Genomic DNA, 25,489 nt, shown 5'->3' with positions numbered 1-25,489 from the left:
TCTGACCCCTACCCAGGTTATACACTCAAGACCAGATTTCCCCAAAGTGCCTTGGCTCTGAGGGTGTGGGGCTGGGGCTAACCCCGTTGTGCGAGCAGAGTGTCTCAGGCTATCCATCAATTAATCAGGCTGTGAGTCTGAAGCTGCTCCCAGGGTGTCTGAGGCTAGACCTCTTCAACCTGGGAATGTATCTAAGGCTTTTCCCTTCAAGACATGCCAAGAGTGGTCTTCCAACCTGAGTAATTATTTCCTAGGTGAGTTCGATGACCTTAACTCCCTGTTTGACATATAATTGGTTCTGCTTCTCTTTAATGATTCCATGAATCATATTGCCAAGCTGATTACATTACAAAACCAGAGAAATCCTGGCAAATATGAAGTGCATTAGTTCTGGCATTAGAAACAAATTAGCTACAAAATTTAAAAAATTGAACTCGTACTTCTGAGGACAAGGCAACCTGGAAGGGAAAAAAACCCTTAGAATGTGCTAGGAGGAGCCTACAAAAGGACCATTCTTTGGAGAATCATAAGAGCCTCAGGGTTCTTGGGGATCCTGGAGGCGGACTAATCCCATGCAATGCATGAGCCCCTTCTCTGATTTTTCCTACAAGTAGCGTTAGTCAACCCAACACTTCAGCACCCTCTCCTCACCTGTTTCTCCCTCCTCTGGGCCCAGATGAATCAAGCTTGAGTCTTTTTCTAGACAGCTGACATACCCAACAGTACTCTGGGGTTTTTAAGAAATGTTTCCGTGCTACTGGTTCAAGTGTGCCGCCACGTATGACTCAAGTGTGCCCTTTGTCCTCACCTCTTTGTGCCGTCCTTGGGTCCCAGGTGTCCGAGACAGAGCGGGAAGACCTTGAGGAATCGGAAAAGATTCAGTATTGGGTGGAAAGGCTCTGTCAGACGCGCCTTGAGCAGATCTCCTCTGCTGATAATGAGATTACAGAGGTAACAGAGCCCCTCTTTCCACATGGACCCTCCTGCTGCCTTCACAGTGACTCACCCTGGGGACAGTGGGAGGCAGGATGGCCACAGTCCAGGGCCACCTTATGAACTCACTCCCCCTTTCTTTCTTGAGGAGGAGGAACATATCTGTCTTCCTGGGCTTATCTCCAGAGTGACCACTAAGTCCCAGCTTGTCTGAGATGGTTCCAGTTATGCCCATTGTCCTGGTGTAATTGCGAAGACTGCCCTGTTCACTGTCAAGTGTGTTTTGGTTTAAATGATAAATTATATGGTCACCTTACCTATCACCCACATATGGCATAAGTTGGGACACTTGCAATGGGGCATTCCCCACCAGCCGCCTGGTATGAGCTCAGATGGCAGAGAAGTGACACCTTCATGGCTCTGGTTTGAGGGTGGTGGGTCTCCAGCAGTAAGAGAGATAGATTAGAAGAGCCTTGTACTCAATGTACTGTGAAGTGGAGCACTAGTCAGATGATTACAGTACTTCCTTGCAACCCCCCAGATGACCACAGGGCCCCCGCCTTCTATGTCTCCCCTCGCCCCGCCCCTGAGACGCTTCGCTGGTGGACTGCACCTCCACACCACTGACCTGGATGACATCCCTTTGGACATGTTCTACTATCCCCCCAGGATTCCCTCTGCCTTGCCTGTAATGCCCCACCCTCCACCCTCCAACCCACCCCTCAAGGTCCCCGCAACCCCTGTCCTTCCGTCATCAGGCCGTGTGAGCGCCTCATCCTCACCCTGGGTGCAACACAACCCACCTCCCATTCCCATCCCTCCCCCACCATCAATTCCCACCCAAGACCTCACTCCTACCCGCCCGCTGCCCTCTGCCCTGGAAGAGGCACTGGGCAACCAGCCCTTCCGGCCTGGGGACACAGGCAATCCTACAGAGGACTGGGAGGCAAAGAACCACAGCGGGAAGCCCGCCAGTTCCCCTGTCCCCGAGCGGAGCTTCCCACCCACCCCAAAGGTACTACCCCTGCCCCGCATGCTACGCTGGGAAGCAGGTGGATGGGCTGGGCTGATGTTTCCCAGGTCCTTCCCTGCTCCTGTGCGTGGAGACGGGCAGAAACATCACCTTACCCCGTTTTCCAGGAATGAGCTCCTCAACCTGCATGTTGTGGACATCCTGCATGTGCATGGTTTCTGCTGATTTTGAAGTGCTGTATTGTATGGTGATGCCTGTGATAGTTGGGATGAGCAACAGTGTATCGATATTCATGGCCCTCGCTTCCTCTTGGCTAGTAGGGCTGGTGACACTCAATGTAGTACTTGCAAGGCTGTGTTGACTAGCCAGAGCTCTATGTCACAACTAATCCTTTCTTGATATTAACCTAGAAAGCCTTGAGTGTGGGAAATGAATCCCCAGTTTAACAGGGAAAAGGGGAGCGATTTTAGACTCTGTAAATGAAGCAATAACACTTACCAATGCAGCGTGATGACACTGCAGTGCCATTTTCTGTGGCACTAGCCAACTATGTTCGCTTGAAGTCTAATACTCAGAATAACCAGAAATGTCTGGCCATCTTCCAGCTACAGAAAAGATGAAGATGGAGAATTCCTTGAAATCTCCAAATTTTCTCTTAAAAGACTAGGGATCTTTTTCTTGGATGTCAGGAGGCAGAACAGTGATCTTTCTCAAAAAGATATATTTGTTATTTGTTCATAATCCAAAGACTATATTAGAAGAGGCAATCCTCAAGGAAGACATGGAGCTTTGATTTCATGGAAAGAAAAACAAAATATTCCTCTGCTCCTGTAGCTATGAGGCCAAGTTTGAGTCAGAACTGATGCAGCTCGTGTCAGCTGGGGTGGGGCCGTGGGGAAGGGCAGGCAGCAGGCACCTGATTGGTGGTTTTTATTAACCTTCCCTGCCTGGATTTGAGTTCCTGCATCCAGAGCAGAAAAAGTATCTCAGAGTACTCAGGAGAGCTCGGTGGAAAGGAGGTGAGAGTAAGTACCAGATGCAGACAAAGCTGCAGGTTTCCGCAGGGGACTCTCAGGGGGACTCCCTCTGAACCTCTGGTGGAGTCCTGAGCCCTATAGCTCTGACAGAGAGATGTCTGTCTGTTCCGGGGATGTCTTCCCCCAGAGCCCAGCCAGGACAGGTTTGCAGGCAGCTGAATTATCCTTATGTCGAGTGGTCTCCACCAGGGTGGGCGGCAGCTTTTCCTCAACAAATTTGATTCAAAAATCATTAAGTGCCTGCCTTTTGCCTCCCTGTGTGAAGGGGAGAGGGGAGCAGTGCTGAAAAGGGCACAGGGGAGGGTGGGAAGGAGGAAGGGATGAGTCTGTAAAGGAAGGTAGAGAAGTTCATGAAGGACCTTGGGGTCAAGTCAAGGAGCTCAGTAGTCAGTGGGGACCCATCAAGGGCCAGGAGCAGGGCTGTGACCCAATTTGATTTGTCTTGCCCAAGATGATCAAGTGGGTTAGAGCAAAGCAGACAGTACATCAGCTCTCCAGGATGCCTCTCTTACTGCTCCTTACCCCTAGCCTCCAGACTCTGGGCCCATCTACCAGGGAGAGTGGATTCTTCCTGTGCGGTCCAGGGACTGGAACCATGGCCAGAAGAGAGAACCTTTAGGAAGAGAGAAGGCTGAACATCCAAGGCCACTGAGAGGAAGCCTTGAAAAACCTATCCTCTGAGTGACAGTGGCTGGTGACCCCAGAACCAGACTCTGGCTCAAGTCCCTGATTCCTCAGAGCCACATAGTTTCTTTGACTTCAGGGCACACTGTGGCCAGTGGATCTCTTGTCTCTCTGCTGATAATCATACCCCAGGGCCTCTGGCAGGGTGAAGGAACCAGGCCGGCTCAGCATGTGCATGGTGTGAATTGCACGGGTGTCAGAGTGCCATGGTTGGCCTGGGCCATCCTCACTATGACCTCACATGGATCTTTCTTAAACTAACCCCTGTAGACATTTTGCCCAAGCCCACAGCCTCCACGAGGCCCTGGCGTGTCCACCATCTCTAAGCCTGTCATGGTCCACCAGGAGCCCAACTTCATCTACAGGCCAGCTGTGAAATCCGAGGTCCTGGTAAGCCTCTCCGGTCCCCTCCAGGGCCTATTCAGAGGAGCAGACCAGGGCTGTCTCCCTGGGTTCTGCTGGAGGGAGAGTGAGGTGGAATACAAACTCACATCAGGTGCCATCTCCTAACCTTCTCATTGGCCTGGAGATGAATTCACATGGGTGTAAGCAGTTGTTGACATGACCAATGACATTCCTGTTCCTCAGTTGACCAAACAAGCTGGAGCTTCATCTAGAAGTAATAAAAATAACAGCTCAAACTCTGCAGGGTCTCACTTAATCCTCACAACAATCCAGTACATGGCACCTGATGTTATCCGTGTTTCATACTTGAGGAACCCGAAGCTTAGAGGGATTCAGTAGGTTACCCAAAGCAGAACCAGGACTTACTACTTACACCAGAGTCATTCAGAATCCAAAGCCCAAGCTCTTATCTACGTTGCCATCTTGCCAAAACTTACAGTGATTCCAGTTGCCTGGCCTCTGTCCCTAAGGCCATCATGGCATGGACCACCCTCAGATGGGGAACTGGCCAAAGCAGATCCACTGCCTTTCTCCATTTCACATCTCACTCCTCCCTGGGACTGGGAGTGTGAGGTGTGGTCCTGGGGGAGTGGGGAGGTCTGCCCACTCTCAGTCACCTGCAGCTGAGCGAGCTGGTGCTCCAGGAGCACCAGCCACTCACTGGCCTCCCACTCATGCTGGGAAGAGTCATGCCAGAATTCTAATTCTCCTTTCAAGGAAACTCTATCCAAATGTCAGGCGGGGCAGCTCAGATACTTATTTTGAGCTCTAGCTGTCGTGTCAGCTCCCTGAAGAGCTAAGTTCGTGCTCCTGTGACAGTCACTGGTGCACCTGTGTCACTTGTTTTGGCTGATGACAAGGGTGGTGTTTGCTTGACTAGACCTGGGTAGCTGCTGTGTCTAGGGGCATCATGGGGGCTGAAACATAAATCAGGCTGTGTCTGTCTGGGGAGGGATGTTGGCAGGGCTGTCCCAGACTGGCAGGCCCGGGATCTGGCACCAGGGGGCAGATGAGACCTATCAGTAATATCCAGCATGGAACTTTTTTTTTTTCTGGCAGCCACAGGAGATGTTGAAGAGGATGGTGGTTTATCAAACAGCATTCAGACAAGTAAAATGATACCCGCTGTGTGTCTGTGGTCCTCCCTGCCACCCCCTATGTCTCCCATTCTGATTTCTCTCCCTAGGGGTGCTGGTCAGCTCTCAGGTGGCCCCAAGGGCCATCTGCTGGGAGCCTCAGGCTAAAGCTGTGTCCCCATGGCCACAGCCAGGGGTTGGGAAGGGTCTCATATCAGGCTGGAACGTTAGGTTTATTGGGCCCCATGCAGGGTCCCTGGGGGCTGGACTCTTTTGCTACTGTTTGTTCAAAGAGGAACAGGGCAGAGGGAACCCTCAGAGGGTTCCAGAGGCCAAGATGGGCCCTTGTTCCAGCCCTATGTGCCTGAGGTTTCTCCCTGCCCCGTCCCCTGTCTTATCCCTTCAAGGCAGATCACAGCTTCAACCCAACCCCACCTGGCACTGAACCAGCATCAGAGAGGAAGTGATGGCCCAGGTCCTCCATCTGCCCAGGGTACTCCTGTGCACAGGGCCGCAGAAGTCCTAGCTGGTCCGTGAGTGGTGTCAGGCAGGCAGCAGTATCCTCCCCACCTCCTGGGGCTCACACCCACAGAACCAGCCGTGGGATCGGCTGCCTCACCACCAATGAGAGACCCCAGATGGAGGGAGATCTTGCAGCCAACCTCCTCACTGATTACCCACCACCCAACCACAGGCAAATGTGATTACAGGCAGGGAGCTAAGGGGAGGTGTGAGCTACACAGTGAGACATGAGGGTCTGCAAAAGAGGCTGCTCCCAGCCCAAGACTGGTGTGCTGTGCCAAGCACTGTTTCTAACCACTTTATGTGTATTAACTCATTTAGTCTTTACAGCAACTTAGCAGTGAAGTGCTATTATCATCCCCATTTTGTAGATGAGAAACTGAAGCAAAGAGATTAGGAAACACACCTGAGATGCCACAGCCAGTGTCAGACGCCAGATTTTAATCCGGGAGGTTGGGTTCCTAGATGCCACACAATCCTGCTTCTCAAAGCACCGTGATTGTAAAAGAGACATTTAAGGCCTTGTTGTTTAGGACACACACAGCTCTCAAAGGGAGAGGCAGGAAGGTGAGAAGTCCAAGGGTCCAGACTGGGTGTCAAACCCTTGCCCCACTGCCCACTGACTGGGTGACCTTGGGCATGAATGTCACCTCTCTGGGCCTCAGTTTCTCCATCTGTTGGATGAAGGGTTGGGCTCCCTCTTCAAGGGCTGACCAGCTATAATGGCTTATAAGTCCCTGATCTAAATTTACACAAGATACAAGTACTTCCATCTAGCCAATCCCTGGGGGAAGATTCTCAGGCCCACAGCCAGCACTGCCTAGTTTTGCAGAAGAAATAGCCAGGAGTAGGCAGGGCCCTCTGTGAAAGAGCATTGACTCATAGCCTGCCCACTAATCTCTTGCCTGTGGATTTACTGCATTCTTTCTGTTGGCTGCCCTGACACCCATAGACCCACCTGGGTGTGGCCTCGGAGTTGCGCCAGGCTTGAAACTCCCTGGCTTTTGGAGGTTGAGCCTGGGCGATAAAGACTAGAGAGGAGGGAGGACAGGCCAATGCCCAGGATCCATCTGCTGATATTCGGCCCAGAACTGCATGCTGAATGCTGGGCATAGAGGTGGCTTTGGCCTCCCGGTGATGCTGACCACAGGTCCCAGGGGACACTTGGTGTGGCCTAAGGGACTGTGTGCTGGGGGTGGCTCCACTCAGTCCGGAAAGGCCGCTCATTCGCTCCCACCTTCCCATGGGGACTAACCGAGGCTTTGTGGCTCTCAGGCTTGGTGTGTCTGCCCTGTCAGTCTGTGGACCCTGGACTCCTGCTCACTGTGTGACTCCTGGGAAAGTGGTGTGTTCCGGCTCTGCCCCTTTCTCCCTTCTCACCCCCTTGTTTCTACTTTTTGGGGATATTGTTCCCACAGCCCCCACCAAGCCAGGTCCCCTGAGCTGGGTGTCCTCTCTCCTCCCCTGCTAAGGCTCTGAGGAGGCCTGTCGCCTTCTAGATAAGTATTACATTAAGAACAACACTGGACATGGGCAAGCACAGACATCCCATTTTCCCTTGTGGTACCTGCCATCCCTTTGCCCCCGCCCCCATCATCCTGTGGCTGATACCCCAGGAAGAGCAGTCTCCTGAGCAGTGTTGGTCCTTCTTTGGGATCACAGCCCTGGGACGAGAAAAGCTGGCCTTTACCCACCCGAAGCATGGATCTGGCCTTGCAGGGCATTTGGAGGAACTGAGTAGGACCATAGGACCTGTGGATGTGGGAAGAGAAGACCTTCAACAAGGCCAGCTATGCCTAGGCCACCTAGATGTCTGTCAGCTGGTGCCCCTGCCAGCCACAGATGCTCACCCTGCTGGAACAGTGCAGGGGCCAGGGCTGGGTTCTTCTGATGCTTCCCACAGCTTTCTGCTTCTCCCTGGGCAGGGGTGCTCTGGCTGTTGGGGCTGCCGGCCTACTCCCTGCATCCCCCATCCAGTCCACATCTGCCCTCCCTCAGCCTCTCCCCTACCTCTGACCCGCTCCCCATTGACTTCCTCTGCCCTAAGCATATTTCTTGCAGTGACCCTCAGAGACCTCTGCTCTGTTGCCCTAACACCCTGCTTTGCTTCCAGGATTTCCGGAAATATGAGGAAGGCTTTGACCCCTACTCCATGGTGAGAGTGAACTCTCCTCCCCCGGGGAAAACCCTAGGAATGGGGGTTAGGGGGTTATAATGTATTTGGTGGTGGTACATTCTGGGCCCTGGGGATGGCAGGGATGAGCACATGAGGACCCCCAAGAGAGCCCTAACTGCTCTTTTCTGTGAAGCTCCTTACAAATGACATTCCAGTGTGAAGTGTATGGTGTGTGTGCATGTGTGTGGTTTATAACAAGTTACGCTTACTGAGCACTGCCTACATGCCAGGCACTGTGCTGCGTGTTTGCAAGGCATTCTCTCACCAGCCTCGCAACATCCCCAGAAGAACAGATCTGGGATTTGTGTGTGCCCATATGTCCCCCATGGAGCCTGGGACCCCCAGTTGAAAACTGATGGTGGTGGGGCTGGGAAAGCTCCCCTTGTCCATGTTCTCTGTGGGGCCCAATGTCCCACAGGTCCCTGGCTTCCCCTCCCACCCCTTCCCCACCCTCGTCCTTCAGACAATCTCAACGCTCCCCCACTGTCTTTTCCCCTCTAGTTCACCCCAGAGCAGATCTTAGGGAAGGATATCCGGCTCCTGCGCATTAAGAAGGTACCTGGGCACATGGAGGTCGGGTAACTACCACCCTTCTCTGCCCCTACCCCTGCCCCCTCCTATCTTGGTCCCTTGCTTCTCCTACTCTCAAGAGACTCTTAGATGACCCCCTAGATCCCCACTATCCTCCTCTCTTCCCCTGAGGGTGCCCCCTCCTGTGATGCGACCCCCAAACCCTGGCCCTGCTTGGTAGCCCCAAGACTTCTCCTGTCCTCCGTGTGGCCCTGTCAAGAAGCTCATTACCCAGGTGTCCACAGGCTACTGTCTGCTTGCTCCCTAAAGCCTGTTTTCCTCTAACCAGGAGGGAGCCTTAGACCTGGCCTTGGAAGGTGGTGTGGACTCCCCGATCGGCAAGGTGGTCGTCTCGGCTGTTTATGAGGGGGGAGCCGCTGAGCGGCATGGTGAGTGGGGACCAGCCATGTCCTGGTTTGAGGATGGTGTGATGGTTATACAGGGCTCTTCAGGAAAGCCAACAGCTGCCCACTTGGACTGGTTGACAATTGCTTAAGAATACCCCTCCAGTTCATCCGCCCACCCGGTCCCACATGTTGCCTGAGAGCATACAGTGGTCCAGGGCCTGTGGGTACACAGCCAAGCCAGACACCCTACCCTCCAGGGGCTCCCCATCCAGTGGTGAAAACATGCTCAGAATTTCCAGGTACTGACAATAACAGTGTAGTCTGCCAAGGGCTGACAAAGGGGAGAAGGAAGCTGTGGGAGCTCTGAGGGGCCCCCTAACCCACCAAAGGGAAAGGGGGCTGCTGGGAAGAGACCATCAGTCAATAAATAGATATATGATTACAAACTGTGAACTATGCTATGCAGGAAAAGACCAGGATACTGTGAGAAACTAAAAAGAGAGAGTGGGGGTCAGGGAAGACCTCTTTGAGGAGGAGACATTTCATCTCAGATGTAGATGAGAAGGAAGAGAGAGAGGGCCAGGGTTTCAGGTGGAAAAGCATGTGAGGCAGGAAAGAGCTTGGCCAGCTCAGGGGCCTGAAGTGACCAGCAGGGCTGGAGCAGAGAGGGATGGCTTGCAGAACTAGCTCATGTTTCTGGTAACTTCCCTGGAGATATAGGTCTGCCTCCTTCTGAAATAGCAGAGGCCCGTAGAAAAGCTGGGGTGACAAAGATTTATCACTGGTATCCCTATCTACAGAGCAGGGTGAGGACGTGGATGGTGTGGGAAGGAAGTGCCCTTTGAGTAGCCTGGTGGTTTGTTCCCCTCATGCTTTCTGAGCCCATGTGAGCTTTCAGAAGCCAGGAGTCAGGCTTCTGCAGCTCTATAGTGACCCCCCCCCCCCCCCTTAGCCAATCCCTAGACCAGGCACATGTCACATATGGCCCAGTTGCCAATCAGTCTCATCTTCCCGCAGGCGGTATTGTGAAAGGAGATGAGGTCATGGCAATCAATGGCAAAATCGTGACGGACTACACCCTGGCTGAGGCTGAGGCTGCCCTGCAGAAGGCCTGGAATCAAGGGGTAAGAGTGAACCTCCTCCCTACCTCCCTCCTTTGCCTGCTTGCCTCAAACCCTGGCCTCTGCAGCCAGGCCTTATAGGGTAGAGGGAGCAGGGTGCCTCATCTCAGGTGGGCATCCAGGGTCCAGGCAACTCTTGAGTGATGCCCACATACCCCATCCAGCCGATGATTTCAATCTGACAATGTGGGATTCAGAAAAATAAATGTCAGTTCCTGTTCTTTAATCCAAAAGGCAGGTGACACAAATACAGACTCCAGAAGACCAGGCAACCCACCCAAGAAAAAAACTTAAGGTCTTCTCTAAGTGCACACTGACCAGGAATCAAAGAGTGCCTGAGGCTATCAGAAAATATTAACAGAAGTAGAGGACCCAGAATGGAGGCGGGGCTGATGGTAACCTGCTCTGTGCTCATTAGACACCCACCTGGGTCAGAGTCACCACATAAGGTCTCCCGGGCTGTGCACTGCACAACTCGAGGGGGTGCCCTCCTACCGGCTACAGTGTGAATGGTGCCCGCTCATGTTGTGCAATGCACAACCTGTGCAACTGTATGCAGGCAGCCGAGCCTGGGGTATTAAGTTCAGAGCCGAGGAAGCTGACCAGATGGGACTGGGACCCACATGAAGGGATGTGGAGAAGAGAAGACTTACGGGTAACATGATGACTGTCTTTGATTACCTGAAGGGCTGCATTAGGGTAGAGGGAGCAGAAGTGTTCTTTGTGGTTCTTAGAACAGAACTGGATTGGATAGAGGGAGGTCCTGGGAAGAAATTTCAGTTCAATATTAGGAGCTATTGCATGGTATAGGGGCCTAGTGATAATTCACATACCTTTTATTGAATATACCCAAGCCAAAGATGGGCACTGATGGATAAGCCAAGGATGGCAGTGATCCATTGAGGGGGTTCATGTGTTGGGATCAGGAAGCTAAGCCAGAAATTCCCTAATTGGCTATGCATCACAATAACCAAGGGACCTTGTTAAAAATGCTGTTTCCCAGGACCTACCCCAGATCTCCCGGGGCCAAGTCCATGAGTCTAGAGTTTTAAGAAATTCTGTCCACGATCCCAAGGTTGCTGCCTGGGCCTGGTCCACAGATCAGCATTTGGGAACTTGGTGTCATTCAAGGGCCTGGCAACCCTGGCCTCTGTGGTTTTGAAGCCTCAGAGACTGGAAGCTTCCCCAGACCATGGGACTGCACAGTGAGGCCCATCCCCACCAGGAGGTCCTCCAGCCCAACCTGGGCACACCTTCCCATGGGAAGAAGGTCCTAGCCAGTTGACCCTGGGCTGCGGTGCCCAGGAATGGGAACAGAGTGTCAAACGCAGACCCGCCATCAATCCCTGAGCATGCCCCTGAATCACGCACCTTCTCCCCACAGGACTGGATCGACCTTGTTATTGCTGCCTGCCCCCCAAAAGAATACGATGACGAGTTGTAAGTGTGGGGGGAAGCCTGGCCCACTGCCGCCTCTGTCTCCTTCTCCAGAACCTTGGCTGCCTTCTGCCAGCCCACTCCCAACCTCCATCCAGCCTGGAGGAATGGCTAGAAAGCACCCGAGCTAGAGAAAGCCTAGAACTAAGTCACTGTCCTCAAGCATTATCAGAGCTGCCTCCAAGATGATCTTGCCCAAATTCTTCTTTACATGTGGACAGCTAAGGCCCAGAGAGGTTCAGGTCTCAGACCAAGTGAATGATGAAGTTGGTACAAAGCCTTAGGACTTCTAATTCCCCACTCAGAACTTCACCCCCTGCACCACCATCAGCTAGGTTAAAGATGTCTGTCTTTTATTCTCTGGAAGGTCTGCCTGATAGGTAACTGCTTTCCTTCTTGCTGAGTCTTCAAGCTGCCAGGAGCACAGGCTTTGGCCCCACTTGCAGGATCTCCAAAGAGCCTTGGCCCAGTGTCCATCCTTTCTCTGCAGTTCCCTATGTGCCTGTTTCTCTCTGTTTCGTTCCTGTCCCTGTGCCTGTGTGGGTCTCTATCTCCTCCTCTCTCTGTCTCCCCCCATCCTTCCTGTCACTTTCTGTCTCCCGCCTGCCCCTCTTTTTCCCCTTCCTCTCTTCTCTCTCTTCATCACCCTCCCTCTTCTTTCTTACCCTCTCCTTTGCTGGCTTCTCTCTATCCTGGCTCTGAGTCTCTGCATCCATTTTTCTCTGTCTTTCTCTGTCTCCATCTTTGTCTCTCTCTCTCTGCCTCTCTGCTGAGTTCTGCGTATGTCTTAGAGAAATCAAGGTCCTGTAGCAACTAATTCTGGAACCAGGGCCTAGGCAGGAGCCAAGCGAAGGGAGAGGTCCGGTGGAGCTCTGCCTGGGAATAACTGAGCCCTGTTTTGTGTTTCCTGCTCCGCTCTGCGTATGTAGCTCTTCTCTTCCCTCCTCTGCAGCCGAAAACTCCCAGCCGGTCCGAAAGCTCCTTGAAGACCGTGCTCCCGTGCTTAGACACGGGTTCTTCCTGCAGCTGGAGCCTGGCAGCCCCCCACGGTGAATAGGCAGGCGGGCTGCAGGGCCCCGTCTGTCCGCGCTGCGTGCAGTGGCCGTCTGCTGCCCATGCCGTCGGCAGGTTCTTTGGACTGGTGTCTGGAGGGGCGCACGAGGCACCCTCCCTGAAGTGCCACCCAGGCTTGCTGTTGGCCATACTGGGATTGTGTTGGACTCAAAGGCCCTCCCGCTCAGGGGAGCTGAGCAGAGCCCGCTTTGTAGCATGCTTAGGACCTGGGCATCCTGACTCACCACAGCCCTTGGGACCTGCCACGGGTCCCCTGCAGCACCCCAATGAGCAGGATGGAGCAGTGAGCACCATTCTCTGCTGGACACAGACAGTGCTTCAAACCAGGCATGACGGGCTGCCCAAAGGAAGCGCAGCCTGGATTTCCCCTTCCTTGGGGGCGCCACCTTCTGGGAGCCCTGCACCACCATGCCCGTGCTTGGGCAGAGCCAGGGCAATTAAAAGGCAATTAAGGCTGGTCCAAAGAACCAGGGTTGGCCTATTGGGGTTGTTCATGTCCTGTTGTGACCTGTCGTGGCCTGAGCCCTGCTCAGACCAAGCTGTCCTCCGTGCCTTCTCTCTCCCGTGACTCCGGATTCTTATCTGTGGGACACTGTGGAGCCCAGCTTTGGGATGTGTTTCCCACCCTGTGACAGGGCTGTGCCCATGGACAGAGCTGGCAGGTGGCTGTGAAACTGGTGTTTGGTGTGGTCTAAAGCCCACAGCTGGCAGCATCTAGGGCTGCCCCAGGCCTGGACTTATGACTTTTCTGTTACAAGTTTCTCAAAACATAAGGGCCTTATGCTCTCAGACCACTGGCCTGCTATGCCGTGGTTTCTGGGATGGCTTCAGTAGCCCTATGTTTTCTGTCACTTGTCATCTGCTCTTTGTGAGGGAGCCCAGCCCCTCTGCTTTCTGGTTCCCTCCTACCTCATCTCAGGTTTCCCTCCTGCTTTCTCCCTGGCCTCCTGTGTGCTGTGGCTATGGCTGGTGTGTAGCTCCTCGGGGCCCACACCAAGAGGGGCTGCCAGAGGGTGCAGGACCTTGTACCACTGAGGAGTCCTCCCTGTTGTCAGGCTCTTCCCGGGGCTGAGTGTGCACCCACAAGGCCTGCACCCTCCTGGTCTGTTTCATCTTCCCCACAGGACCTTCTTTTGAAGTCCAGAAGGAGAAACCAAATTCACCCCTAGAAGCCAGTGAGCCCTGGACCCAGCCTTCTGAACACAAAGCCTGGAACCAGCCTTGAGAGACACCAGCCTGCAGAAACCCTGGAAACACAGCCAGCACCCAGAGGTTTCAGACTCCCGTTGGCCCTGTAGAAGTGCTGCGTAAGGAGCACCTCTGGCCATTCCTTCAAAGGCCAATATGGAGGGAGAGAGCAGCCAACTGTTCTGAAAAGGGCCCCTGGGAACCAAACTCTCATGTCTTCTCTCCGGCCCTGTGAATTTGGTCTCTCCCAGCCCTGGGAGACTCCTCCCTTGAAATCCAATAGGACCTGACTCTTAGGTCTCTCTCCACCCCTCTGCTCTCACTCCTGCTGTCATTGCTGCTAAGATTGCTGCCACAAACCTTACTCTGAACTCATCAATAAAATAAACAGATTTCTTTTCCAGCTCACAGGAGAGAGTGTGGATTTGGGCAGTAGATTTGAGACTGTCAAATAAAAACCATAAGCTTTTGGCTCCTAGTCAAGAGTGAGAAACAGAACCCAGTGCTGGGATTTGGGTCTGACATGAAGAACATGATCAAATGGCCAGGGGCTGGCTTGAAGCCAAGGCTGGGGCAGCAGGAGATGGGCTGAGCTGCACTGCCACTTCTCAGCAGAAAGGTGGCAGGAAATGAGGCCATTGTGGTAGGGATTTTGCTCAATTCCAGAAAACATAGCTGAAGGCAGGAGCCCCAGATGGTCATCTCAAGCTGTGGGGTGCCCCAGCATGGCTACAGCAGCTTCCCCTGAGGTCACCAAGGCAGGATGTGAGTGAGGGAGGTGTAGAGGTCCACTCCATCCATGAAATTACATCCAGCAGAACCTCATGGGAGGAGCCAAGGAGGCAGGGTTGCCAGGGAGTAAGCTGAGGCCCTCCTGGTTACAGGGCCCACAGACGTTCTCAGGCTAGCTCCAGGGAAGAGAGTGGGGTCATGTCAATATGGGCTTCTCATGGAAAGCCAAGCCAAGGAGACATGGTGTCCCCAGGCCTCCTGAGAATTAGAAGTGGAAAGTGGTTCTGATTTACTGTGTCTCAGAGGAGCAGCTCTGTCTGTTTAGGCCTCTGTCTCTGCCACCAGCTTCCTCTGCCTCCCCAGGGCTCAGCTTGAACATGGCCATCATAATCTTTTTCCTAACTCTAGGTGACTTTCAGCTCTAGCTCCATCACCACCACCTGGCTCAGTTTCCATTTTCCAATTCCCAATTCCTAAGGCAGAATATGTTTGGGCCAACTCACCTGAGTGGGCAGCCCTGGGGTCAGGGGCCATTCCTAGGTCCAATCAGCTGTGGCCAAAAGGTGGGGTCACGTCCCACCCAACATGGCTGCTGAGGCAGTAGGGATTGTGGGCAGCAAGTCATGATTAATGGGAAGGGCAGGGGAAGAAAGAGAGAAAATCTACTGGACTTTCTGATCCCAGTGCAGACAAAGCCACAATGACCTTCTAACGGCTGGCTCCCAGAGACAGCAGCCATGCTGAGGAATTCTCTGTGTTTTCTCATCTAGCTCCTAATTTGGCTGTGGAGACAATTCCAAAACAAAGGTAAAAGGAGGGTGGGGCTCATATTTGCTGCTACCTACTGTGTGCTAGACCTGGGCTGAACCCTGGTGCCTGCCATCTCAAACTGCAATGACTGGGATTGACGCATGGCCGCCCAAGGAACCTCGTGATAACAGCCAACACTTAGCATTCACTATGTGCCAGGTACTGTTCTAAGCACTAAGCTCCCCTTCTCCCCTCAACAACTCTACAAAGTAGGTACTACTCTCATCACCATCCCCATTTTGTTAGAGAAGATTGGGGTACAAAGAGACAGGTGACTTTCACTAGGTCACATGAGAAAGTAGTGGAGCTGGCATTTGAAGCGCAGGCACTCTGGCTCCAGAGGCCGCACCCTTCTCACTACATGCTGTCTGTATAGGGCAGGGCAGGCCTCACTGGAATGTCTCAGGTTCCAGACCTCTGGCAGAACAATTTTCCCCGTAGTTGAAGAACAACTAACATTCTTCTGCTCGGCGATGGTACCTGCTCTTGGGATTCACAAGCACTGCAGCTGAGGCCTCCTGCTTGTGGATGCTGAGAATTTCACCGTTTGAAGTTATCTACAGCTATTCTTAGTTCTTGGCACCTCAGAGTGAATGAGTTTATCAGTGCTGATAAATGAGACAATAAAGAGGGCTTGGAGCCCCTGGTTAGAGCAGAGGGGCAGGGAAAGTGTGCCCCTGCTCAGGGTGGGAAGAGGGAATAGGGGAGGCTGGGATGTGGGTGGCATAAGTCCTGAGCCATGACGTTGCCTAGCGCTGGCAGGGTGTGTGGCCTGCAATGGGCTTCAGCTTTTTTTTTTATGAAGCCTGACTGCCTCTTCACTAGCATCAAGGACATCAATTCTCATGTATTGGACAGTTGTCCCATGTTGAACCCAAGGTACACAGCTCTCCCCAGCAGACATTGGCAATAACCAGGTAAGAAGTGGAACAGCCTAGAGAATGTGTATCGAGGGCCTAAAGCAGTTTTTGACCTTCGGTGGGGACCTTCAGAGGCACTGCTGAGACGAGAGTCCACTAGGGGCACTGGGCCAGACCTGGGAATCCACTTCAGTGCCAAGACTGAGTATTCAGGACTAAGACCCATCCAGGCAAAGGGCTGCCCATGCACCACCCATTGGCTCCCACACGCGTGGCAGACATCACTGCTTTAATCTCAGAGCTCTCTCTAACCAGCCAAACAGGTGGCCACTAACTACTGATCAAACCTGCCCCACAAGATGAGCCCTACTTGATACCTTTGAACTGAACTCCCATCCTTGGGTATTCAGGAAAATTGAGGCCAAGGAGGGGGTGACTTATCCAGTGTCCCCCTAACTTGGTGGCAGAGCTACCATTTCTATTGCACTGTGGAAACAAAACCGAAAAAGGCTGGGAATTCAAGGTGCCCTTTGACTCTGAACTTTTAGCATTTTATCTCATTGAACTTGTTTCCCATAGCTAGTCCCTGGGTTTGCTGAGTTGGCCTTGAGCCTCTCACCTCTGCATCTGGAAGTCAGAGTGCAAGGGCTGGGCATATGGTCTCCCTGCTTCAGAGACACCCCTCTAGGCCTGCGCGGGGCTAGGAAGCTGGTTTTCATCCAATTCCAACCTAATTCCCAAGCCTGAGATTTGGATAAAAATCTGTTTTCAGAGCTGAAAGCCCTTTTCTCTCCTGCCCTTGCAGTGATCCTTCCCAAGTCCCTGGGGCCCAGGCTGGCCATGCTCTGTGAGAACTGGAAGGCCAGGCACAGCCCCCTGGGAAAGGCAGGTGGGGGCTGACACAGGGAGAGGGCAGAGGGCCAGAGGCCCTGCCACAGCTGTCCTCCTGGGGCCTGGAGGTTGCAGCCCAGGACCCCACTCACTGGCCTTGGCAGGAGTAAGGTTGCTAACTACTAGGTATTTACTGTGTGTCAAGCACTGTGCTGAGCCTTAAACATGTAGTGACATTTAATCATTTCAAGACATTACTAAGAGAGAGACAATGATGTTATGTTCATCGAGGAAACTGATGCACCAAGACTTAAGTAAATGCCTGAGTTAAATAGACAGTACGTGGAAGAGCCAGGACGTAGACCCAGGCAGGGTGGCTCCAAGAATCCACAGCATAACCCCCATGCTATGCTGCTTCAAGCAGATGAGAAAGAAACAGCATGTGGACTATGCTTTCAGGAGCAGCAGGGAAAACTCCAGCCATAAAACACCTTCTCTCTGCACCTATCTTCTCTCTGCTCCATTGTGTCCTTCATGCTACAGAGTAAAGCAGCCACCACCTGGCTCTCCTTAAAACTCTTCAACGCCTCCCATGCTGTCCTCACGACAAAGTCGAAACCCTCAGCCTGACATATAAAGTCCACCACCTGACCAGTGGAGGCATTTGATTTGGATTCTCCAGCCCCAATGGAAAAAGGGATGCTTTTCTCCAAACCATGGGGCTCACTCTTCCTGACAAACTCCAAGTTCTGTCCTTCGCCCCAGCCCCAGACCACCCACTTCATTAATTAATTATCTTCTCAAGAGCAGACTGGCTATTCAAAAGCTTGATATTGAATATAATTACCTATTTGAATTTTTATTGTACTCATTTTATCTAAAAATAGACGTTGAACTCTACATGGGCATCAGGGGAGTACTTCAGGAATGTTTCCTTCAAACAGGTAAGTGTTAGGTAGTGGCTATGAGTCTCCCACCGTCTCTGTCTCTCTCACCCCCAATTATCCCTCCCTCCCTTCCTTCCAGGTTTCAGCTTACCCGGGTGGAGAGGTCTTTCTTTGCCCAAGCACCAAAGGGGTCTCCTTCCCTCCACCCCCTCCGAATCATAGTTGCAGGCTACCCACACTTAGCCCCATTTATGCACCGAGTTTGCACCAGTGCGCAAGGAAGTCAGCTAAATGCATTTCGTATAGGCGCGTATACTCAAGCAGCAAGTCTAAATAAGGACCTGGGCTTGCTCTCCAGACACCACTTGCAGACAAGGCCACCCACCTTGCTCCCACTCTCTTTTTGCCTTCCTCATTTACCCCACCCCTGCCCCAGCCAACCGGTTTCTCAAGAGGAAGCTCCCAGGCTCTGCTACTTAGTTTGCTGGGGGACCTTGGGCAAGTGAGTTTTCCTCTCTGCCTTATGCCACCTGTCGTAAAGGGAGATGACAGTCTAGCCAGATAATGCAACAAAGGGCTTGGAACTTTGGTCTTGTCCACTTATGTTTTAGATAGGAGCTCAATTAATTACTGAAAATCAGTAAGTGTTGCAGCATTATTTACAATAGTCAAGACATGGAAACAACCTAAGTGTCCACCGATGCATGAGTGGGTAGGAAAATGTGGCATGAAGTGGAATAGTATTCAGCTATAAAAAGAAGGAAATCCTGCTATTTGCGACAACGTGGATGAACCCTGAGGGCACTATGCTAAGTGAAATAAGTCAGACAGAGACAGATGCCATATAGTCTCATGTGGAATCTAAAACAGCCGAAGTCATAGAAACAGAGAGCAAACTGGTGGTTGCCTGAGGCAGGAGGATGGGGGGCTTAGAAGGGGAGTCGAGAAGGGAAATGGGTAAAGGGAGTAGAAAGATATAAACTTTCAGTTATAAGATAAATAAGTTCTGGGGATATTATGTGCAGCATGGTGAATATAGTTAAGAATACTTTATTGTATATTTGAAAGTTGCTAAAAGAGTAGATCTTAAAAGTTCTGATGACAAGAAAAAAATTGTAAATAGGTGAGGTGATGGATGTAACTAAACTTATTGTGGCAATCATTTCCCAATACACACACATATCAAAGCATTATGTTGTACATCTTAAACTTATACAATGCTATATGTCAGTTATATCTCAATAAAACCGGACAAAAATCAATAAATGCCTTAGGATTTCAGGCAAGAAGCCCTCAGCTGATCTGGAAATAAAAAGCCAGACATGAGGTGAACTGTGAGCCAGGCTTTCTCACTCACATGATCCAGGAGGGAGGGACCCTTCTTCCTCCTTTGTGGTATAGGATCAGGGAGATTGACCTGCCCAAGGTCATGGCTGGTCGGCTCGTCGGGTAGTTCTGGGACCTAAAGTTCCCCGGCATAGAGTGTGGGTCCAGGCAGCCTCTGCTCAGGGGACAGGAACTGGGGGCAAAGGCAGGTTTTTCAGGAGCACCCTATCTTCCCTGGCCTCAGCCCCAGCTCTGGCAGGGCCCTCCAGGCCCAGACAGCTGAGACAGCTGTCAGCAGTCAGGCTGTGCCAGAGAGAGGCATGCTCTTTAGCTGAGCCCACATGGAGGTTCTCCTGCAGTGTAGGCCCAGGTGGGGAAAGGGGTAGGTCAGCACACCTAAGGGGATCCCACAGTGCCGGGCCAGATCATGAATGGTTCCTATACAGTTCACATTTCCCTCTGTCGCTAATGGGAGTTCTTTCCAAAGCAAATCACCACAGGGTAATTTGTGTGGCTGCTTTACCCACAGTGTGAGGCCCCTGTCAGCAGAGCTCCCTCACTCAAGTGCTCCCATCTGGCCTCCTGGCTGATGCCAGTGTCAGATGCTGTGACTTGGACTTTCAAAATGCACAGATATGCACGTTTCCCCAAAGGTCTGTTCTTCAGGGCCTGCACTCCCTTCTCAGCCTTCTCAGGAGCATCTCGGAGGCAGAAAAGTCCTCAGTATGCCCAGCATCCCTTTGGGAAGGGTTAACAGCACAGGCTTTGGAGCCAGGCCTAACTGGCTTTGAGTCCTTTCTCTACCCATTCCCAGCTGTGTGACCTTGGGAGATCTAACTCCTCTGAGCCTCAGTTTTCTCTAATAGTAACCACTCAGCAGTTACTCTGAGGTTCAAAACAGGGAAAGTGTGTTGCACATACTAAGCATTCAACAAATGTTGGTGAAACAAAAGGGAGAAAATCTCTTCCCACTCCCCCATTTATCTGTCCAGGAAGAGAGCAGATTTGAGGATGGTCAGCAGCTTGGGAAGGAAACAGACATGCTTGAGAAACCCTGAGTGCCTGTGCAAACTGATGCAAATGCTGAATAGCTCTGGGGAATAAAGGGCATGTTTTTAAAAAGAGGCTGTATGGAAGCAAGGCAGTGGAGATACATAATAACACATGAGGGAGAAGGCCATTGAGGGTAGAGAAATGGGGGGATTTTACTAAGTTTCTGCTGTGATGTGTGAAAATTACAACCTTCCACCTCCCCTTGAAGAGTTCAGCAAAGCCTCTGTTTTTCATTGATGGGCTGGGGAGCTGGATCTTTTGGGGATGAAACGGGAGGCTGCGTGGCCTCAAGTGTGTAGAGCATCCAGGTCATGCATGGAATCGCCTTCTGAGTTATGTTATTGCAGTAAGAATGATCTTGGACCAAAACTTAAATGAGCAAGAACAAGAACTTTAATTTCTTTTTTTTTTTTTTTTAAGAACTTTAATTTCTATTTCAAGCCCCCATTCCACCACACTGGCAGAAAACATTAACACTGGGCTTTCTGGAAGTTCTTTCCCTACCTCCCCAGTTATGTGGTGCCAGGATACTGGAAAGGTGCATCTTGTTCCTACATCATCCACCCATGCAAGCATGGCAGAGAGTCCCTTGCCTCTGCCAGTCTGGTGGCCCTGCCTTGGGGTAAGGAAACCTTTCTTCAAAATAGCCCGTGTGTGGATTTTCTGGCACAATGTACAGCTTTTTGCTTGCTGGGTGACTATCCCTGGCCTCCCACCCCACCCCACCTCCCCACACATACACACACAGCAGGCTGGCAGGGAGGCTGGGCGCAGGTCCCTGCTCTCAACACCTTCTCCTTCTCCCTGCCTCCTGGCATAGGCAGGACGGACATGAAAGGGAAAATCACTCTTCCCTCCCGATTCCAGCCGTGACATTTTGTCTATAACTCAATCCACTTTTTTAGTGGCTTAATAGTCTTCTAAGTCCCCCCAAGGACACACTTTGAAACAGCAATTGTCGGCTTTCTACCTGACCATAGCTTCAATCAGCTGCCTGAAAGAGGGATGAGGGGAGGGGAGGGGAGGAGACAGCTTTTCTGAGTACAGATGGACCTACTTTATTCTCTGTATTTATTGCACAGTATTCCACAGTATGGATAATATCATGATTTTTTGTTTTTGTTTTTAACTAACCCACTACTGATTGGGGTTACTAAAAGAGTTAATTTCTTGGAATATCACCCCACCCTATCGTGTCATCAGTATCATCCGAATGACCTTCTCAGACTTAATCATTGACACACACCTGATCAGCCAGACAGAGACAGGGCACTCAAGCCCAAACATCAGAGCTGGAAGAGACTTTTATGAAGCTCTGCACCCCCCCCCCCTTGCCTGACAAAGGACGGGAGGGGCCCTGCCTTAGGCCACACCCACCCAGTGGGCCAGTGAGTGAGGAGAATCCGGCTCCCAGAAACCCGGGTCGGGTTTTCCATCCTGCAGGGAGGAAGGCTGGGAATTCTCCAGGGGAATAAATACCCCTGCTCTGAGCAAGCTCCTTGAGCCTGCCCTTCCTCCAGCAGGCTGTGTTCAGAAGCTAGAAGGCGTCGCTGGAGGTGGGAAAACATGAGACCCAGCGCCTCCCCATAGAGACATTTGGAGCTCCATGTCTATTTCTGTTGTAGAAATAAATGGTTTCCTGCAGCACAGGTTGCTCCACATCCATGCCTGGGACATCTTTCCATGTCTATATATGTAACTCTATTATCTGTACTTGCCTCACAGCATCCCCAGTATGAATAACACTACGTTACTTGGTTTGTTTTGTCTTGTTTTACCCATCCCCTTACTGATGAGCATTTGGGTTGTTTCCAAGATTACAATCCACACTAATGCCCCTTTATGCACCTGACTCCACACTTTCAAATAACTCTGCAGCCACACGGTGGGCAGTGTGATGGGCATCTTTACTATAAAGCTCAGTGTAGGGAAGAGTGACATTTTCCCACAGTCACACAGTGGGTTTGTGCTAAAGATGACCAACACAGTGCCCCACTCCAGGCCCCAGACCTAATGTTCTCTTAGTCCCAGCTGAGGATCCTTAATAGTCCTTTACACTTGGGTCCAGCTTGGGCTGGATTCGGCTTTTTGTTTATTTCAAATGGCCTGGAAGAGGCAAGTGTGTGGGTTGTGCCAGGAACTGCATGCTGAGTGCCAAGGAAGGGATGAGCCACTAGGTAACCTTCAATGATTAGGGGTCCCAGGGGATGAAGTAGACTGAACCATCTCCCTGGCTTACAGAGCATATTTAAATCCGTGATCTCATTTTAATCCTCTGGGGTCGGTATTACTATCTTCCCATTTAGAAAGGAGGAAAGTGAAGCACAGAACGGTGACTTGTCCAACACCGCACAACTAGTAGTGGCAGATGTTGGGGGCTTGTTATTTAAAAATACATATACTGTTAATACTAAAAGGAAAAATACCATTGCAGAAAGTGTGAAAAACTGAAAGCGTAACTACAAAAACAAAATGGCAACACTGTAGAAAGTTTGGAAAAAAACTTGGATCTAAAAAAAATATATTGTTAGGTGATCGTCTCATCACTCTGAACCTCAGTTGTCTCATTTTTACAGAAAGAAAATGGTAACAGCAATCACAAGCACAGCAATGGCAGGTAACATAAAACTGCCCACTGCCCACCACCCTAATGCAATAGCCATTTGCAGGTCTGAGCTTCCCCCTCAGGCTTGCATTCAAACATCCATATTTAATATGGCTATAATCATAGGAAATACAATTTTGTTTCCTCCTTTCCCCCCAACATTATCTCATAAGCTTTGCTCACTTGGCTACATGGATTCAGCAGCTGCCTTTTCAGAGCCGGCATTCACCCAGATTAATTAATTCCTGCCGCTAGTGCTAAACATTTACCGCCACCAAATATTCGCTGTTTTGGCTGATGCTGCAGGCAATATCTTTCAGCTTCAGAGAGATTCCCCAAAGTCAAAGACTGTCTGAGACCTTGGGACCCTGAGCACCTGCCCTCCCCAAGCTATTCACCCAAACCCACCTGCCTTCTGCCCTGGTGCCTGGTCCTGCCCTGGTGGCTTCCAGGGCCTGAGGCAGAGCTGAGACCTTGCCTGACAATGTCCTTACAAGGCTCCGACATCAAAGCAGCTTCAGGACAGGCTCAGAGAAGCTCACAGGGAAAAGAGCTTCCCTTGGTGTCCCCTAGCTCCTCCTGAGAACTCAGGAAATTCTTCTAAAAGCTAACCTACAATCCCGTTTGCTTTTCTTTCTTCATAAGACATAAACTTTTTTGGCCATAAACCTGTGAGAATCTCTCTAAAACCTGCGGGAATACATAGCATTGTCTATAATTTTACCAGGTTCTTTAACTCCTTAAACCTGTCCGGATCAGATTAAGAATACAGCCTAGGGCGACTTTCTCTCTTTCCGTCCATCCTGACTGCCTCCAATTGCTTTCACTGTATACAACTCCACCAGCAGCTTCTTTTTCAGCTTTGGGCCACGGTCCAATGTACCCATTCACCTGCCAGTCGCTGGGGAGGTTTCAGTGTATTAGATGCACGCCTTAGGAAGATGGGGAGGTGCGGTGGGAATCTGAAGAGCTGAGTTCAAATTATGCTTCCCCACTTGTTGGCAGCGAAACCTTCGGTTACTCATATAACCTCCCTGAACCTCAGTTTTCTCATCAGAAAAGGGGTTGTGGGAGGTGAGATTACAACTTGTACTTAGCAAAAGTGTTGGGAGATCCTGTTTGTGAAAGCGCTGGATACACCATTAAGCACCCATGAGTGCCCCGCGTCTGGGACCCCTTTTAAAAATATTCCAAGCCCCCCACCCCAACCCAGGTAATGTTCACTGCTTTTCTTTTCCGTATGGGGTGGGGACTTGCGCCACTCTGTCCCCGCAAGGACCCTCCGATCTAACTACACCTGCTGGCGCCCTGCGCAGGTGAGCTCCCACTCGAGACCCCGAACGCTCCCACTCGAGACCCACGCGGACCCTCCGCCTCGCTTCTGCACGCCCCACTCTTCCACCCAGACTTGAGCTTGCCCACCCACCCGAGCTGCGGGCCCCCTCGCCAAGCGCACGCGCGGGGGGCGCTCACCGGGCGTCCCCGGGCACTTCTGGGCGCGCCGCGCGGCCGCAGCGGCTGAACCGCGGGCCCAGCCTGGCCCGGCTGGTCGGGCTCCCGGCCGCCCCCCGGGCCCCGCGGAGAGCGGAGCAGCGCGAGCGAGGTTGCGGGGAGCGGGAGAGCGGCGGGGCGGGGCGGGGCCCGCGGGTGGGGGGCGGGGGCCTGGCGGCCGGGCCGGGCAGCTGAGCCGCCGGGGACACAGGCGCGGAGGCGCGTGGAGCCAGCCGCAGCGGAGCCCGCGCCCGCCCGCGCCGCCATGCCCCTGGCCTTCTGCGGCAGCGAGAACCACTCGGCCGCCTACCGGGTGGACCAGGGCGTCCTCAACAACGGCTGCTTCGTGGACGCGCTCAACGTGGTGCCGCACGTCTTCCTGCTCTTCATCACCTTCCCCATCCTCTTCATCGGTGAGCGCGCGTGGGCGGCGGGGGGGCGCGGGGAGGGGGGAGGAGCAGGGGACGCCGCGCTCCGCACCTGGCCCCTTCCCGCCCCGCGACCGCCGCGAGTCCCCCTCCCGAGGTCCCCGCGCTCGCGCAACTGCACGTCCCCTCGCTCCCCGGGGCGCCCCCAAACCGGCCTCGAACGCGGCGGACGCTCCTGACCCAGGGGACTGCCAAGTTTTGCCACCTCAGGGCCCGAGATGCGATGGAGAAAAGGGAGAACAGAGGTTTCTGCACAAACTGGAAAGGTCTGGAGGGCTCTGGCTGCAGCGAGCCGGGTCACCCCTCCCCAAGGCACCCTCCCTGCCAGCCGCGGCTGGGCCCAGGAGAAGGGCAGCCTGCGCCTCGCAGGCGGGCTGGAGGCCCTGCAAACCCCTGTGCGTCTCTGACAGCCCCAAGGACCCACTGGGCCTGGACGGGGAGAGCCGAGAGAGAGCGAGGGGCTGGGATCGCCTCCTCTGCCGCCTCACCTGGGCGCGTTGTCTCCCGAGCGCAACTTCTCCGGCTCTGTGCCAAACAGCCCCTGACTTTGGACGCCAGAGGCCCCCAGCGCCCCTGCTTGAAAGCTCGCTGCAAAGTTGGGCGCCACTGCCCTGATAATCATGCGTGCCCATTCACAGGGTTCCCCTCATCCTTCCTCAAGACCTTGAATTTCCCAAGCTGGCCATCTTTGCCAACTCATAGGGTGTCCCCTGTCTCCCCAAAAAGTGTTAATTCACTCTAAGAAAAAAAAGCAAATCTTAAAATTAATATATAGCTTTTGAGAAGAAAGAAAATATTGTAACAAAATTAAAAAGAGCAGGATGCTGCAGAAGCAGAGCTGCTGGTTATTGACAAAAACAAACAGAAACAAGAAGGAAGCATATGCAACATATGCTCATATGTGTATAAAAAATTATACCAGC

The 25,489-nt window shown here is 52.3% G+C and overlaps 2 protein-coding genes across 5 annotated transcripts in view; both read left to right on the top strand.

The window, feature by feature from the left end:
• Nucleotides 1-13,975, top strand: part of USH1C (USH1 protein network component harmonin) — a 32,433-nt gene extending 18,458 nt beyond the window's left edge. Inside the window, exons 17-26 of the mRNA XM_087822270.1 lie at nucleotides 835-951; nucleotides 1,475-1,948; nucleotides 3,898-4,017; nucleotides 5,092-5,142; nucleotides 7,744-7,785; nucleotides 8,308-8,361; nucleotides 8,666-8,765; nucleotides 9,741-9,847; nucleotides 11,229-11,284; nucleotides 13,480-13,975. Of these exons, the coding sequence (XP_087678396.1) occupies nucleotides 835-951; nucleotides 1,475-1,948; nucleotides 3,898-4,017; nucleotides 5,092-5,142; nucleotides 7,744-7,785; nucleotides 8,308-8,361; nucleotides 8,666-8,765; nucleotides 9,741-9,847; nucleotides 11,229-11,284; nucleotides 13,480-13,492 (1,134 nt within the window). The 3' untranslated portion in view covers nucleotides 13,493-13,975. The remainder of the gene's footprint in view (nucleotides 1-834; nucleotides 952-1,474; nucleotides 1,949-3,897; nucleotides 4,018-5,091; nucleotides 5,143-7,743; nucleotides 7,786-8,307; nucleotides 8,362-8,665; nucleotides 8,766-9,740; nucleotides 9,848-11,228; nucleotides 11,285-13,479) is intronic.
• A 10,428-nt stretch (nucleotides 13,976-24,403) lies between these two features.
• Nucleotides 24,404-25,489, top strand: part of ABCC8 (ATP binding cassette subfamily C member 8) — a 62,459-nt gene continuing 61,373 nt past the window's right edge. For all 4 annotated transcript variants that reach the window (XM_087822264.1, XM_087822263.1, XM_087822262.1 and 1 more), the window contains exon 1: nucleotides 24,404-24,551. In XM_087822264.1, coding sequence (XP_087678390.1) covers nucleotides 24,404-24,551 — 148 coding nt within the window. The remainder of the gene's footprint in view (nucleotides 24,552-25,489) is intronic.

The sequence above is a fragment of the Miniopterus natalensis genome, chromosome 11, assembly GCF_054644295.1.
Source record: "Miniopterus natalensis isolate mMinNat1 chromosome 11, mMinNat1.hap1, whole genome shotgun sequence".
Lineage (NCBI taxonomy): Eukaryota > Metazoa > Chordata > Mammalia > Chiroptera > Miniopteridae > Miniopterus > Miniopterus natalensis.
Note: the sequence above shows the minus strand (reverse complement) of the source record. Positions and strands in the feature narration are given on the sequence as shown.